At 36.3% G+C, this 18,480-nt stretch overlaps 1 protein-coding gene across 5 annotated transcripts in view; it reads left to right on the top strand.

Annotated features, from left to right (window-relative positions):
- The window catches only part of Ack-like (activated Cdc42 kinase-like), a 190,611-nt gene that overhangs the window by 117,673 nt on the left and 54,458 nt on the right, over positions 1-18,480 (top strand). For all 5 annotated transcript variants that reach the window (XM_081736496.1, XM_081736494.1, XM_081736493.1 and 2 more), the window contains 6 exons: positions 1,400-1,495; positions 7,888-8,025; positions 10,713-10,904; positions 11,441-11,590; positions 17,025-17,173; positions 17,549-17,689. In XM_081736496.1, coding sequence (XP_081592622.1) covers positions 1,409-1,495; positions 7,888-8,025; positions 10,713-10,904; positions 11,441-11,590; positions 17,025-17,173; positions 17,549-17,689 — 857 coding nt within the window. In that variant the 5' untranslated portion in view covers positions 1,400-1,408. The remainder of the gene's footprint in view (positions 1-1,399; positions 1,496-7,887; positions 8,026-10,712; positions 10,905-11,440; positions 11,591-17,024; positions 17,174-17,548; positions 17,690-18,480) is intronic.

Here is an 18,480-nt window from a genome sequence, read left to right as displayed (position 1 = left end):
ATTCAAGTGAAAATGTAAGTGCAATGAACCGACAATTCTACGGATTGACCACCCAACCTTTTACAGTCCCACTTACAGGACCACGCTTAGAGTCACAGGATTCCTTCATTGGTGTCGTCGTGACATTGCAGAAGCAAACTATGATCCATACATATTTCACTTGCACATACAACTATTCTTACTGTGTTGTCCGGGAACCTTGAAACTAGTAAAATGCCTTTTCAGCCATTCTGTGGTTCGAATCGGACGGTGTGTTCTTAAAAATGCATCCTACCAGTTTATATGGATCGTGACTTAACTACCTTTCGGAATTTTCTTCTGAGATTCCAGTGTTAACGTGTGTAGTATGTAGTTGTCTTATAGGGTGTCACTTAACACATTAATTAAGTATAATTGAATTGTTCTCTGTTCTTACCTCCTTTTTTGAGTGAAGTAAGAATATTGAAATATTGAAGTCAGTAGTAGAATAGGCTCTACTCAGTTCAATCAATTTCAAGAATTTTTCATCGATTCTCTAGAAATTTTATCTTGCGTAATTTGTTAGAAAAAGATTATGATAGAGACCCTTTTTAAAAATACATTTAATGCTTTGATATAAATTATTCATATGAGCCTCAGCTGCGCTGGTGTGCTACTCCAACATCACTGAAGTCTAGCTACATTCTGGACCTATAATCAGTGCTTAGACGGTAACCATGAGTACCCTCCAGAGAGATTAACCACTATGGCATTCACTTAACGTCGTGAGAACAATGGGAAACCACTTAAATAGAGGACTCCGGTTAAGAAAACCAAAACAACAACGATAGAATTCGCGATGTGATGACCACACATTTCTCAGTTCAAAATCCCCGGCTTCATATTCACTAACGTAAATGGTCCATGATCTTGTCTTGCTTTTTGTAAGTAACTCAACAACAAAAGACAATGTGGTAATTTTGAAAATTGGACCATAATAATACTTACAAAACGTTATTAAATAAATGATTAGTTCTGTCCAAGATCTAATGTATTGCGCGGAAATATGACGTCCGTTAGTCGTCATAAACTGAGCACCCGAATTTCTAACCTATTAGAGAAAACCTGAATACAGCTAAGACTCCATTTTCCAAATTTTTGGTATTTATTATCTTCAGGTTCTTCACTATTGAAAACAAAGAAAGGAAAATTGGGAGGGGCCGTACTGAAGACCGTTAAGTCCTCTGAGGCTTCGTGTCATGAAGTTCAGTTTTTAATATTAGCTGTAAAGATGGAATGATAATGTGCATTTTCTAAATGCTTTTCTTTGAGACGTATTTAGGATCATTCGTGGTGTTTACTTATGTTCTTTAACGTAATTGCTTCTCTTGTGTGTGAACGCTCAAAATTAAAAGTTATCTCTATTTTTTTTTTCTTTCAGGGCTTCAGCATGGCAAACCGTGGACCTGGTCTCTATGAATTTCTCATAGAGGCTGAACTGCAGCAGTATTATGCTGGCATGAAAAATGATCTTAAGGTTAGTACTTTGGGCACTTCTAAATTACGATAATATAATATTGGAGTTTCTTACAAGTTACATTTAAGAATTCACACATTCGACTTTCGTAAAATTCAAGTTGTGTAGCATTACTTACGTAGTACGAGGGTCGTACCTACATGTAATAATACGCATAAGTACAAAGTCAGCGAAGAAATATTAAGCAGATTACCCTTCCCTAGTGTAGTTCCTAGAAAGTATGAACTGTTTTTATGAGGTGAGAGAGCGTCGACTACGTTATATGGGGTCAGTTCTCGTTTTAATCTATAGGTCTCGCCTTATATAGCCTCGCTGCTGACTAATGACTCGAATACAATTAGCGGGAAGTTCGGCTTACTACTTGGTTAGAGATCAACATCGAATAATTAAAGATAAATATCTATACAATTCTAATTCCTTCTGTTCGTTGTATTGTATGGAAGTCAAAATCACTAACTCACAGAGAACAGAGGTGAAAGTATTTCGAAAACGAAGTTTTGGAGAAATGTTTGATAGATGGGTTTAGATGACATCCTGAACAATAAAATTTAAATAAATCTTGTCTACCTCTCATTGACGTCCAATGTTGATAGGTAATTGCAGAGTGCTTCGCGAATGTATACTTAGTTATTCCTGATATCTGACTATAAATTTAACCAAGAAAGTTCTGTCGCTATTTGTGGAGGCCTGCATTCAGTTGGCCCTCACACCGTGAGTTGAATGCGAATGGAGATAAGGCAAGGGTCAGTTGTTGATGTGTGTATAACCAACATACTTCCTGGTTGTGGCAGTTCAGTTACACCATGAACTTGCGTAAGGACAGAGTGAACATGAGACCTCTACAGAGCGTGTTAAGGGACTGTATGCTGTACAAGTTCAAATTGGGGCCAAACTACGCTGCAGCGGGGCGGAATATATGCCAGGCCTTTGGTGAGGGTGTCACGACTTCGCGGACAGTACAACGGTGGTTTAACAAGTTTAAGGACGGTGACGAAACACTCGAAGACGGACCATGTACCGGAAGACCAAGACGAATGAAGATCATCAGGGAGCAAATTAAGGCGAACAGTGGCTAAACGTGTGAGGAACTGGGACTACAATTCACTGTGAGTGGAGAAACCATTCGGCAGCACCTCTGTCAACTTTGGAAGCACTACAAGTTGGGTCGATGGGTCCCACATGATTTGACTCCATGCCAGAGGGCAACGCGAGCAGACACCTGTGATTCTTTGCTGTCTCGTCTGAGGAAGGAGCCTATCTGGGCAGGGTGTTGGCATGTGATGAGAAGTGGGTTTTGTACGAAGCTCCACAGCACCGTCATTATTAATTAGCATCCCATGAACCGGTTCCAAAACAGCCGAAATCAGCACCGCACCAGAAGAAGATCCTCCTGTGTGTTTGGTGGACTGCTCGCGGCATCGTGCATCGGGAAGTGCTACCCGCTGGTCAGAACATCAATGTAACTATATACTGTGTATTACGGACCGTGTTCAAGAAAAAATCAAAACTCTGGAGCCAGCACTTCTGAATCGGTCCTCCTGTTATACAGAACAACGCTAAGCCCCACGTAGCTAAGATGACCCGGGATACCATTCTACGCCTTGGATGGGAAACACTATTGCATCCGCCATACTCTCCGTACATTGCACCATCCGATTATCTCCTGTTCCATTTCTTAAACAATCACGTTAGAGAACGCCAGTTCAAATCCCCAGTAGAGGTGCAAAATGCATTTTATACCTTCTTCGCTTCACGGCCCACCAAGTTCTACCGCGATGGAATCCATGGCCCTCCAAAACGTTGACAGAAGTTCATCGATGCTGATGGGGACTATTTTTGATCTTGCAGTTACGTCGTAGGTGACATATCGATGTTCGAAAGTAGTGGGCGAAAAAGCGACAGAACTTTCTTCGTTATCTTTATAATATGAAGAAGAGCTCCTTCGTGATTAAGCGATTAGCGTACGCGCTTCGGGAGCTCATGTGGTTTGGTTCTCACGTTAAGCTGTAGGTCCACATATCATATAGCCTCACTGTTGAATGGGACGCTAAACCCAAAATTTAATCTAATCTAATATGAAGAAATATTTCGCATTATAAATAAATCATATCAGTTTGAGAGTAATGTTAACCCTTTGACTACCAACGGGACACATGTGTCCCATGCGAATAATTCAAACATAGTTAAGGTTTTTTTTTTTTTTAGAAAATTCAAAAAAAAAAAAAATACTCGGTCTCCCGTCGGTTCAGATGTGACTAGAAAACTGTTTTTAGTTTTCAAAACTATGTACAGAGGTCAGGAATATCCCACATACATGGAGTCGTACACTCATGTCCAAAATTATTGTCGCATCTCTATAAATATGTTGCTATAGGAATATAATTTGCTAACGAGTTCGCCCGGTTTTTCTTATAATGTTAGTATGTTTATAATCGGCAAAGATATGTATGTGGCAAATTTCATGTCAAAAGAGGAGTAAATAAGAACAATAAAACGAAAATGAAACTTTCTTGTCCATTTAGCAACATTTTGTTTTACTCATTCTAATTTTCGTACTTATAATTCTGTTCCTATGAGATTTACTACATATATACATTTCCCGATTATACACATACTATCAGTATTAAAAGTACCCTGCAAAATCATTATCTAATTATATTCTTACAAGAAGACAGTTATAGATATGCGACAATCATCTTGGACACGAGTATACATATAAAAGAATATTCACATTTAAAAAATTGGTAGTCAAAGGGTTAACATGTATGATTTCAAGCATTTAACATCTATGGATTGCATAAGCATTTAAGATCTACGGACTGCATAACCATCTAGGCTTATATTCTTAATCCGTTTTATAAACTTCTAGATCCAGTATATAGAACTTTTTGGTACGTCTGTTAAGGGACGAGGAGGGTTTAAAAAGAAAGGGATGTGGTTTAAAATTTATATATATAAAAAAATAGTATCTACGCATTTTTCTTGTTAGGAAGGTGAAATTCTGTATGTAATCCAATTTCTAAAGACAAATTGACATACACACATGATTTACAATCTGAAAAAAATAATGCAGGGATAAGACATCCCTAGGGAGTGGGAAAGGGTGACATGTAAAAATAATCGAAAATGACTGATATTAGTGTCGAATTCATAGTTTTCGGAATCTCTGAGATGAATAGTAACACGCTCGAGACTGTTGAAGTCCAACTTTAACCCTCATCGTCATATGCGTTGGGATCATGAAAAATAACATGTCCAAAATAATCGATATTAGTGTCGAATTCATAGTTTTAGGATCACTAAGCTAATTGGTAAGAGTTCCTAATGCTTTTAGACCAGGTTTATTCAAGAAGGGACGCGGCAGCTGGTCAAGGAGCTGACAGGGGCAACACCAAAGGCATTGCACTTCGTTATTTATTTATTTATTTATAATGATGTTAACTGGGATAGCTTTTCGTTAGAGGCTACTCCCCACGGCGTTGCGCTTTCTTATTTATTTACTTCACTTATTTCTTCGCCTTCAAATATACCTTCCACAAACCTTATCCTCCCCTTGCGAAGAACAGGTATTTTAGCTAGTTCTGAACTGGAAATTGAGTATTGAATGTTAAATGGATTCAATCATTATCTTTAAGTCTCCCGTACAATATGAAATAATTAAATAAGTACATTGTCAAAATTCTGTGCCTATTAACTGTAATCTAAAACACGATATACTTTGTTTAAATTAACATTATTAAGGTATTACCATCATACAGATTAAGATGTGAGTTTCAAATTTACATTCGATTACTTTCCAGAATGGTCAGATATATCTCATTTTATTAATTTTAGCAAAATAAATTTTATGTAAATCATTTTGATTTAAACCAATCAATCCTGATAAATAGCTTCTAAATTTGAGAAGCAGCTCGGCTTCCCTTCATTTGGCTACTATAATAAACATGGAAGTGAGTCAAGTTAATTCATATTTAAATATATCGTAATAATTCTAAGCAGTTGTTTGTTTTGCGGATAAACTTTTAAAAATCTCCCAGATGGTTAACGAGTAAAAGGGAATAGTTTAGTAGCGAAAGATCGTTTAACTCATAATGAAAACATCCCATAAATTTTGCGGAAATACCTTCTGAAGTGTCAGATGTTGTGAGAAAATATTGAAAATAAATTTTGTTTAAGCGTTCTTTCTTTCTTCCTTTTCTTTTTTACCTTTGGTTCGCCATTTACCTCACAGATTTCTATGTGAATAGTCGCGCGTGCAGGCGAAAAATTTTAATGATGGCCAAATGAAATTTTGGTTCATTAATCTCCAAGAACAATTAATTAGAAATACCTGTTCTAATCGATGTCCACTCAAAGTATGCAAAATTTGGATATGGTCTGTGTTTCGGTTCGAAGTAAATATATAAGACCTCTGTTCATTCAACTCAATAATAGAAAGGACTAGCTCGGGAGAGTAATGCTCCCGGAAGTAGAAACGAAATTCACGGTTCTGATTGGTTGGCTTAATCCATTTCTTGCTACATAGCTTTCATATGGCAGAAATCAAACGTTTGTTGTTGTCGGCCCTCATGGCCGAGCATGATAGCACTGCATGCTAATAACGGAAATCGCTTTTAGCGTGGGTTCAAACCCGGCCCATGGGGCCGCGGTGGCTCAGTGGTAGACCGTTCACCTCTTGTGCATGGGCTCTCTGGTTCAATCCCAGTTTGTGCCAAGTGAACTTTGTAGTGGACAAACACCGTGTGCGTGGGTTTCGTCGGGGTTCTCCCGTTTCCTCCCACATTCTTCATTCTACCATTTCATTCATTTCTCATTATCACCGCCTCCTTTAGCCTAGTCGGCATAACCGTGGGACGTAAAACTCATTTCATTTTCATTTTCAAACCCAACCCAAAGAAAGATTTTTTAAAGTTTTCATAACACTGTTTTCATTAAAATAAAATGAAAATAATACTCGAAAAAATGATTTACTCACTTTTGTGCAGATAAGTAGTAGTAGTACTCGGGGTAGGAGTAGTAGTAGAAGAAGGAGTGGGAGTAGTAGTAGGAGGAGGAGCAGTAGTAGAAGTAGTAATAGTAGTAGTAGTAGTAGAAGGAGGAGGAGGAATAGGTTAGAAGCCCCACAGGGCTAGTTTTGTTCCACCTTAAATTTTGTGACCAATTTAAAACAGCTGGCTAGAGTAGCGCACGAAAAAACGTATTTTCGGGAGTATTACTCTCCCGAGCGGGTCGTTAATAGAATAGCATGGCGAGAACCTTAATAGCATGGCGGCAAACTAAATAATTCGTTTCAAGAAGTTTCTCCGTTATTTTTGCAACTGTATAAAACTTGTATTCATGATTCGTTTATTTCTACATACGGTATTGATTAATCATGGTATGACTTCATGACCGTTTGCTTCGAAAAACCATAATCTTTAATGTTACCACAATTAATTTTGTATAACAATTTAAATTACAACAGATAGTCCATATTTCGTAATGAAATATTTCCGTTTTATGTCCCACGGCAATGCCATGCATGCTAAAGACAGCGATGGTGAGAATGAACAAATTGATAGAATGAAGAAAATTAGAGGAAACGGAAGAATCCCTAGAAAACTCATGCACAATATTTGTACATTACAAAGCAAACTTGGCGCGAGCTGAATCGAACCAGTGACCCCACGCACAAGAGATGAACGCTGCACCACTAAGCCACCGTGGCCCATATACATGTATGCAAAAATGAAAAATGTAGTATTTTAGTGTTAACAACTTTTAAAAGAGTAAAATTGTATAAAGTAATAAGTATCAAGTTCTATGTATGAGAAATAATACAACTTGGAGCTGTATACTGTAATCTTCATTTTAAAAATATATTTACCTATTTATTTTTATAATTTAATAAACTAATACAGTATGTGTGTGTTTGTCTTCAGTTTTATATATATATCGCATGATAGCCGTGTTTCCGGCTCGAGAAAGACGGAGTTGAAGGTGGGTTCAAAATTTACCGGTTTCTTCTAAAAACGCTTTGCCTGTATACAACGTACATAACATATTTGTTATGCGCGCGTGCATAACAGATAACAGAGGATAAATACCTGCGCAATTTAATGGCTGTAGGAAATTCGTTTGATATTCAGCTTATCTTTTTATGGAGGCTGAGTTAAAATTCGCCAACAATAGGTGCTTACAGCTACTTATCAATAAAATAAACTATCTTAGCGCTATACAATTTATATTGTTTAAACCTAAAACAGGTAAAGTAAAATTGAACATTTTAAAATTTCCGAATAGCATATAATTTTCACATTTCTATGTGCATGTTCATGTATCATATTTATTTGTGGAAGGAATAATTTAATTTAATTCATAGTTGCAAATTCAGTGTTGATTTATTTTTACAGGTCCAGAATGTTCCACAACTTAAGTATGTTACAGAAGAGGATTTGCATCACATCGGAATGTCCAAGCCTGAAATGCGAAGACTTAAAAAATATTTCCAGAAACACTTTCCTCAAAATTATCTCTCAAAATTCAAAAAGGTATGTATGTACTTTGTTTATTTGTACTGGGTGGCTTACTGGTACACTACTAATTAAATTATACCAAAGTTGTGCTTCAATGCAAAAAATATACAGGGTGAGCCATTTATGTAGAAAGGTGACGTTGACGTTTTGCACCATGCAGATACCAACAGGACATAGTTTGACCGTAACATTACCAGATACATTGTTGCCAACCCAACGTAAAATTGTATTTTTTCAAATGGCACTACGTCAGGTTATTACAAATGTAAAATTACGATATTAAACATACCTAAACATACAATACCACATTTATTGTCCAATATTGCAAACTGAAGACGCTACAGTATCACGAACGTTCAAATTTTGGAAGCTTCTAGAATAATAATAAAGCGAGTGATACGCATGGGGCAGTGCATTTCTAAAATATCTTAGGTCTAATGTCGAATACTATGATCATGATACTTTCAGACAAGTAAGAACGAAGTTCATAAAGGATCGAAAATTTAATTCTTTTTTGAAAGTTTGTATTTTGAAAAAGTGCTTAGATAAGTAACACGTCTACAGATGTTTTCTAACAGACGTAAAGATAATTTCGTGGCAGCAGTTGGATATGTCAAACCGTTTCGGAGATGTGAAAAACGTGAGTTGAATTTGATACACCGCTGAAAATGATATTTGTAAAATAATAATAATAATAATAATAATAATAATAATAATAATAATAATAATAATAATAAACAAATAAATAAATGGTTGTTGCATTTCTTTGTTTCTTTGACATTACATGAAAAGTTTTTGTTACATACCACATCGAATTAACCAGTCACTCTATGTATATTGGTTTATTTGGTTTTTAATACATCATATATATTAAATATTTACTTCATTTTGAGTAGTAGGCTAATTATCCAAATAAAAAAAGACTAGCGTACTCAAGTGGGTAAGGCTGCTAAGTTCGTACTACATGGTTCAGTATTCGATTTGTCGTTAGTCGCTTGATGTTCGCAATTGTTATTGATTAAGTAATTAGAAACGCCAAGTGTGTGGTCACCATGTGTTATTATTTGTGGTTGATTGAAGTGCCAGGAACATAGTTTGAAGCAGATACAAGGGTCATTTAGGTTTAGAAGGTGTCTCCCGTGACGTTTGTCCAGGAGACAAATGACGGACGTATTGTGTTTCTGGGCATTGTAACGACCATGTAGACGTGTTCGTTTTCCCGTATTACGGTGTGTGTGGTCATGGACGCTATTAAAGTGAAGCACGTATGACATAATACCCTAAACAATGTTTAACTATGCAGAACAGCTTGTTTTCAGTAAGTTTCAGATGGAACAAGGTCGAAATGCACGTCAAATCCACAAAGGATAACATGAGGCGTGTGATGACAGTGTTCTGCCGTATCGGATGGTTGCGAGATGGATTCGACATTCGAGTCGAGATGCCAATCAGCAGACAAAGAACGCGTGGTGAGAGCCGTATTCGAACGGCTACGGATTAACATCATGTGGAAGCACTGCGAATACTGCTCGAAAATGATCGGCGATGGGCGAATAGTGAACTGGCTAGTGAATTGCGTGCCACATGTTAACACACACTCTTGGCATGCATAAGATTGCAGCCAGATGGATATCTCATCTCCTGATAGAGATGTAAAAGTAGCACTGATAGGAATGTGCTCACTTACATCTTGAACGTTACACGGAGGGCACCGCATTATTGCAATTGACGAAACATGTGAGGAATACACTACGAACCAGAATTGAAACACCAGTCCTGTGAATGGCGCCATTCTGCATCTCCACGACCAGAAAATATCAAACAAGAGCCAGCAAACGTTAAGTCATGATGATAATGTCCTATGGCAACGAAGGCCTTATCTTCTCACGTCAAGTACTACCAGGGTTTACCATAAAGTTGCGTACTATACTATGTACCTTAGTTACTATTTGGTCAACATTGTGACCCAAACGACCACATTTCTTGTAGTCTGGGCCAATTCTGCTTTACACGACAACGCCAGATTTTAGGATCTAGATTTCTGGACTTTCGGCATCTATGGCCATTTAGCCCATCACGTATGAGGGATGACGACGTCCCTCGGCGAGCACACTGTCCGGGGAAAGAGAAGGAAGAAAGGATTGGGGAAGGAAGGAAGTGGCCTGGTCATACTGCTCTGGAGTACAGGACTCTTATGACGACGGGTTTGGGAGGTTCTAGAGCACCTGCCATATTCCTCGGATATGAGTCCCTGTGATTTTTTTTTCTACAAAATATTTCCTGCTGTTTCTAACATCGTTCATTCTTTAGGGCGCTCTTTCAAAACCATCTCACAACGGCATCGAACGTCTGCCAGATGTGTCGAAATGTGTTCATTATGCATGCGACAACTACATCGAAGGAATGTAACCTTGTTCACGTGAGTAAACGGTCCATTTTCAGTTCCCAGACATGTTCCCACTTCAATCTAAATGACCCTCGTAACATTTTGTGACTAGGTCAATCAGTTAGGTGCTAAATTTAAATCCTGTCACTCATGTTGAAGTTTTATCAGTATTCCTGATAAAGGCTCCACCAAGGTGAATTAAATTCCATTTAACTGCTTCTGTCATGTAAAAAAATAAAATAATGAGTTTATTCGAATAAAAATTGAATTCGTACTATTGTAATATTTTATTATAATTTTTCATTCATCGTTACAGATGATCTTACCTCGTCGAGAGGAGCAATACCGTTCTACCTTGTCACTTCCAGAGGAACGTTATGATAAGCCACACATTAAGGTTCCAAGTAAACACATAATACCTGCAGAAGCAATTATAGTGAACAAGGAATTGGGAATAGGAGAATTTGGTGTTGTGCAACAAGGAGTGTGGACAAATGATGGAGACAGAGTAAGTAAGGTCTTATCCAGGGCGGTTGCATTCTTGAAAGCACCATACAAAATTAGTGGTATTAAAACATTAGTTTTACGGGAAGGAGGGGATTAAGGACTCCGTGTACTGTATAATTTTGCTGCCGGTACAATTTATTATAGTTTGCTCACTTGTAGTATAGAATGCTTTTACACGACATAGCGACATAATATATACTGATAAAAGTGATTTTCGAGGACATCTTATCCATTAGGCTAATTACAAGATCTCTGATCCTTAGGTATCTGATACACCTTTGTTACTACCACCTTCAGTAACACATTTTATTTTATTTTTATAACAATATGTTCGTTTTCTTATGTGAATAGCTTTTAATTAACGAGCTCAGTCAAAGTTTTATCCTACATAGATTTGGGAAGTTGGAGCCATCTGTAATTATTTTTCTGAAATTATGTTCTTTTAAAAAGAAATAAAATTAAATTACGACTTTTTATACACTACCTCATGGGAAAAGCGTTAGTAATATTTAATATATCATTTATTTTATTTTTTAGATCCAGGTCGCTATAAAATGTTTAGGCCGAGAAAGAATGCAGAACAATCCAATAGAGTTCCTGAAAGAAGCTGCGATAATGCATGCCATCGATCATGAACATATAGTGCGGCTATATGGTGTAGTTCTTGATACGAATGCTTTTATGTTGGTAAGTATTTTAAAGAAATACTAGTTCTATTGTTTTTTCTTAATAAATAAATAATTCAGTCAGTGTACAAGAGATTCCAGTAACTTCGTCCACTTTTTATATCATAAAGATGATTCAGTGATCAACGTATTAAGTAGAAACTCGCAAAAAGAATATCCAAGAAAAACCTGTATTTTACAACTTCATCTCCGTGGTAAGGATTATGTTGTTGATTTTTTTTAAATTTATAATAGATAGATGAGTCGAACGGAGATTGGAAAAAGTCCTGATCATAATATAAGGTTCCGTCTATATCTAGCTTTATGCCTTCAATGCGACAGTCCCAGGTTCGATTCTTGGAAAAAGCTTATATGGTTCGGATACCCCGTTATGATGAAAAGGGATTTCCAACTCCATATTAAAAAAAGAAAAAAGAAAAAAAAGGTAATGCAGGAACTATTCACACTTAGGCACATATCGTAATGTCTTGCACAGTTTAAATTCCGTCTTCAAAACAATCTACCACTTTTAACAGCATCTTAAAGCGCATCGTCGAAGCAGTGCAACACAGGCCACTGTTTAATGTTTCTGAAGAAGTAGTAGTCTCTTGGTGCCAAATCCAGGCTATACGAGGATGACCGAAAACATCTCAACACAACTGTTGCAATTTTTTTTAGATGTATCTAATGGTGCATTTACTACTAGCATTATAGTGAACACACTGAAAGTCTAAATGCTCCAACATTTGTTCTGGATGGATCGTCTGCCTTTTCCTAACGTCTTACAGTAGACGTTTGAAGTGATGGTCGAACATGCTCAATAAATTTTACCAGCGATACTCTTTTGGCAAAATACTCCTGTCTAAAGTAACATTTCTGGCAAGTAATACCTAGGTATGTGCATGATCCTACTCCATTGATTGTTGTTTGCATCCGGCGTACGTACGACTCCCGCGTCGTATCGCTACCCACAATTCTGTTAAGAAATTGCTCTGCATCATGGGCATAACAGGAGAGAAAATCCCAAGCAAAGCCTTTCCGGTGTGTTTTATGCTTCTGAGGAAAAGGTTTTGGTACCCAACTAGCACACAACTTGCGGTAACCCAATTTTTCTGTCACTGTCTGGCACAAAACAGTCCGAGAAATTTGCGGAAAAAGACGAAAGTTTAGATACCGTGAACCGACAGATTTCATGAACCTCCGCTGCTCACTGCATACTGATTTACTGCGCCACATCACCAGCATTGCAATCGCCGATTACGTTTTGCACATGCGCAAATGGAGATTTTTTTCCGAATCACTGTCTTATTTTTTACTAGTTGCTTGAAGCCATAGAGCACATGTTACATAAATTTCAGTAGACCTACCTTTGTACCACGAAGAATATCCTATTACTCGTGAATTATTTCGATCAGCTCAGTGCTCTTAGTCACCACCTCATCAGCTTTCAAATTGGGAAACTGAGTTTACTGGAGTTTAATTTGTGGACATTCAAAAATTCGTAACAAGGAGCAACCAGTTTTTTTTTGTTTTGTTTTGTTTTGTTTTGTTTTGTTTGTTTGTTTCTTGTAAGTGTGAAAGGAGGACATGCAAAATAATCCGTGACAGTGTAAAAATTGTTTATGCAACAAGTGGTATAAAAAGAAAGAAAAAAGATAGAGAGAATTCTATGTTACATATATTTTACAGGGTAACAACACCAATAATAATTAAATATCAAGTTACAAAAACGAAAGTTATAATAATTAAATATCAAGTTACACAGAACTAATCGAAATAATTAACAAATAATAGGATATTCTCTATGATATGAAAGTAGATCTACATCAACCCTCACGCATTGTCTTATTATTTAGACAGAACACACAATATATTTTAGTTAATCTCAGTCTCATTAAAATACACGTTGTAGGCATCGATGACGTCATGCTATAGAGAGCATCTGTCCAATGAAGTTTTTTATCACATGTGATTTTGACAATTGGATTGGGAAAACAGGCTTTTATGAGGAATGTTGTAACACAGCATAGATTTCGTTGGCATTTAAGGGATTATGTGATCCATAATGCAAGCAGTTCCTAAAATATAGGTCGTGTATAAGTGTAAAAACCGCGCTTGTTTCTACTTTTTATTTTCAAAAAGAATGTCAAAATAAAGTTCTATATACTTTTATACTTTGTTGTTGAGGAAGTCATAGAAGTAGACTAACTTATAGTTAATCGAATTGGCAATATTTAGTTATCAATTTCAATGCTCCACTCTTTCTTCTAATTACGTTTCTTTATATATATATAATTAGGGTGGGCCGATTTTTTTAAATTTCGATTGGCCGGGTTGCGGAAAAGTTGCCTCATGTTAGTGGTAGTCAACACACAAAATTTGGATTTTTTGGTCAACCCCTTCCTTTGCCTCATGGGACTTGATTTTTATAGCTGCGGCTATGGAACCAGCACGACGCTACGAAGAAAATTGTGCTGCACAGCCATTTTTGTTTTAATTTTCGATTGGCCGGGTTGCGGAAAAGTTGCCTCGTGTTAGTGGTAGTCTACACAGAAAATTTGGATTTTTTTTTTTTTGGTTATCCCCTTCCTTTGCCTCATGGGACTTGAATATTTTATAGCTGCCGCTATGCAACCCGCACGACACTACGAAGAAAATTGTGCTGCACAGCTATAACCGTTGGTTCTTTTTCACACTGAAGCATTCTGAGGCTGAATATAAAATGCAAGATAAAAGTGAGATGTAATATTGTTCCTATGTGGTTAAAAATTATAATCAATTAGACGAAGAAATTGTATTGATGTTTTCAAAACATATTATGAATATAGGTAATGAAAAATTGTTGATAAACCTTCCCTTGTACCTCTTAGCTCGTCTTGGCACATACACTCCGAAACTCCCCAGAATCCACCACGAGGAGGTGGCTGCAAATCGAGTTCCACCCGCCCATCCACTTGCTCCCGCTTTTTCGCTCATTTATATTTGATAGTCCTGCTGGGAGTTCAATTTTTGCATTTTTTTTTCTTCGAGACTCCACACACTAATGCTGACGCTTCTGTAATTAGTTTTATCATCCTCTCCACCGCTTACGTATGGCACGGAAAACATCTAATTTCCTCAGAAACTGTAGTCACCGTTCTAATATTTTCTTCTATCTGGCTCGAAGAAAATTTTCTTGTTAATGGTGGCTTGGTGATGTCCGTTGAGAAACAATCGATCATCTCATGATATTTACGTGCGTCTAAACATACTTTCGGAACAAATTCACGAAAAACTTGATCTCTTTCTTTGTCGATACTTTTTTTAAACTCCTCCATCCTAAAACTTGAATGTTGTGGTTCCTGTCGGTGATCATTGCCAACAACAGGTTTTCCGGATGAGCAAAGTAAACGCTGCAGCTAATCACAATATACAGGATTCTTCTTAATTCATCTAGAAGAAAGGATGCAGCTCGAGGAAGTAGCCACAAGTGTCGCGTCCCGTTGGTGAGAGAGAGAAGAATTTTGCTTTATTTCAAACCAAACCTGTGTAAATACTTTGCTGACAAGCCAAGGAAATGCTTCTTCGGGATCTTCGGTGCAAATATATAATCGGTGAATGCAACAAGCTGTCATCAACCATCGGGATATGACAATTGGTCCAGGCTTTTTCTTCAGAAGATCTGGCCGACGCAAACCTTCTGAAACGGTTCGTCAAATGTCCAAAAGGTATTGCAGATCATTATCCAAATCTTTTAACACCATTTTGCCAGGTCAGGCCAGCACCGAAACACACAGGCCGCTGGACTGTGTATAAAATTACAGTGTTTCCAAACTACTATAAAACAATGCTTACGTATTATTATTATAGTCGTGTACAACGTTGTAGGTAACATATTTTCTATTATAGAATAGCCGATTTCAAAATTACTTGATATCAGATTACTTGTTTAAAATTTTCTTTATAATATAAACAGACGTGAAAAAAGCTGCAATGCAAGGTTGACAACATATTTTTCATAGCTTTTTTATGAAGAACATAAATTGAAACAAAAATACATTTTTTCGTCTAATTGATTATAATTTTTAACCACATAGGAATAATATCACATCTCACTTTTATCTTGCACTTTATATTCAGCCTCAGAATGCTTTAGTGTGAAAAAAAACCAAAGGTTATAGCTGTGCAGTACAATTTTCTTCGTAGTGTCGTGCGGGTTGCATAGCTGCAGCTATAAAATATTCAAGTCCCATGAGGGAAAGGGAGGAGATGACCAAAAAGAAATCCAAATTTTGTGTGTTGACTACCATTAACACGAGACAACTTTTCCGCAACCCGGGCAATCGAAATTAAAAAAAAAAAAAATTCGGCCCATCATAATATATGTATATATATATATATATATATATATATATATATATATATATAATGTAAAACATAGGTTTTCTTTTAACTAAAAGAACAGTGTTTAAAGTTTTGGCCCCGACTACCCTGTATCACCCTGTACTGGGTGTGTCAAAAGTCCGGGACCATAGGCTAACTTCGTTATGAATAAAGATACAAAAGAAAAGAAAGAAAAAAAAAAGCAAAGTTTTTAAAAATAAGTGGTTTTCAATCCAAAATGATGATTTTTCCAATCGCACCTTCGTTTGTGTTCCATACTGGTAAGGCATCGTATGTTAAATTAAAAAGCAATGGTGTGAACTCAGCAGGCTCTTTCCTCGGACCCTCACCATATCAACAATATAGCACTGTCGGGAAACGGATTCGAAGTGTTTTTGATTCCCATACACTAGAATGTGCACGTTCTCTGTTAGATTTTTGCATACCCTTACGTTCCGTTCGTACAACCTGCTGAACTGGAACCATTAAGTCAAGAAATTTAGCTTTTGGGTCACGTGTTTTTTTTTTTTTTCTTTCTTTCTTTAAATCTATACAAATATAAGTACAGACTGTATAAAACGTCAAAATTAACCACCAAAAATGTCGATGGTCGGCTTTAAACGCTACCAAATCACAAGCAAAGCACGCTTCTATACATGCATGAAAATTCAGCCTAATTCGTACCCAAATTCGCTCTTGAGACTGTTGCAAAATTTTATTGTTTGGTAAAGAAAAGGTCACGAAAAAGTAACGAAATTTCAGTTTGGACTTTTAGTAGACACCCTGCTTACCAGTGTGGAGCCTAAATGGCAGATGCAATTGGAAAAATTCAACCATTTTAGATTTAAAACTCTTGAGGGTGACTGCTTTCAACAACTTTCCTCTTTTTCCAATTTTTCATATCTTTACTCATAATGGAGTTGGCCTATGGCCCCGAACTTTCGATACATCAGAAATATATATATTAAACACTGAAATGTTACTCGTATGACGACTGTATGATTTAGTGACACTTTTCTTTCAACTGCTAATAATGGCTTTTCCTCTTGTTATATTATTGTTTTCAGCGCATTTATTTATTTATTTTTCCACAGGTAACAGAGTTAGCTCCTCTTCGTTCCTTGCTGGAATGCCTAAAGGAACCATCGCTACGACAAAGTTTTCCTGTTTTATCTCTGTGTGACTTTGCAATTCAAATATGTGATGGAATGCAGTATCTTGAATCCAAGCGCCTAATACACAGGTTCGTAAGGTTATCTGATTTCAGTGAATTTTCTAATTAAGTATTACAACTAATACATGTAACACATAGTGTCTGTCAAATCCTGGAAAATATAAACAATTATTATTCATTCATACATTCATTCATTTGATGTGTTCATACTGTATATATCACATTATTCTGACTTTTTTTTTAGTTAAATGAAATTAGGTTAGACCTAATATATTTTCAGAACTGAACGTATACTTTCCATTTTTTATTTATGTAGTATATAAGTTGTTCTGTGGAAGTTCGCGTCCATTGTATGCAGATATTAAAAAATATTTATTCGGAACTTATGAAAATTGGTATGATCAATATTTGAGGCTAATTAAATTTTTGTTTTGATTATTTCAGGGATTTAGCTGCAAGAAATATCCTAGTCTTCTCTAAGAACAAAGTTAAGATATCGGACTTCGGACTGTCTCGAGCTTTAGGAGTAGGCAAAGATTATTACCAAACTAATTTTAATGTTAACTTGAAATTACCGATAGCGTGGTAAGTTTAGTGTGTCTTATTTTGATTATTTATTGATTTTTAAGGTAGTGATTATATAGAATAACTTCTTTGAAAACTTCCCACCTTTACGTGGTATTAAAAAAAAAAATCTTTTCCTCTATTCTTCGAAATAAACCTGTTTCAATATATTTTACTTTGTTGTTGTTAGTGTTTTTCTTTTTTTGTAATTTTAATGAAGTTCGATTATTAAAGAAAGAAAGAAAAAAATAAAAGAACTAGGGTTAATATAGACTGATACAGTGATGTCGTCATTTCCTCTCCGATGCCGTGATGGCTGATATGTTTTGTCCTATATAACAGCGTGAAACGAAAGGTAAGTCGTGAAGTCAAGTATAAACAAGAGCAATGGCTAATCTTTCACTGCTGAAGAAAAGTTTGAAGTGAAGATAATGGAAAAATGTATAGGTTACAAATATGGTAGCCAGTATGTGGATAATTTTCGAGTAAAGTCAAGTAATTCAAAAAGAAAGAACAGCATCTAAGGAACTTATTATAGCCATGCATACATACTAATGTAGAAATCATATAACTGATGTAAGCATCATTACAATGTAATTCACCATTTACACAAAACCAACTTTCTAGTGTGCTGATTGCTGAACTTTGATACAAAACGTAATACAAATATACGATTTTTTTTTAAAAAAAAAAGGAAAATTCATTATCTCTCTCTAGAATAATGCTAATTGTATTCGTGCATTTATATTTCTTATGCCTATACTTTACAATATGGGTGAAATATTATAATCGTCCCTCCCCCCCCCTTCAAA

Source organism: Thermobia domestica, chromosome 13, assembly GCF_964235325.1.
Source record: "Thermobia domestica chromosome 13, izTheDome1.hap1.1, whole genome shotgun sequence".
Lineage (NCBI taxonomy): Eukaryota > Metazoa > Arthropoda > Insecta > Zygentoma > Lepismatidae > Thermobia > Thermobia domestica.
Note: the sequence above shows the minus strand (reverse complement) of the source record. Positions and strands in the feature narration are given on the sequence as shown.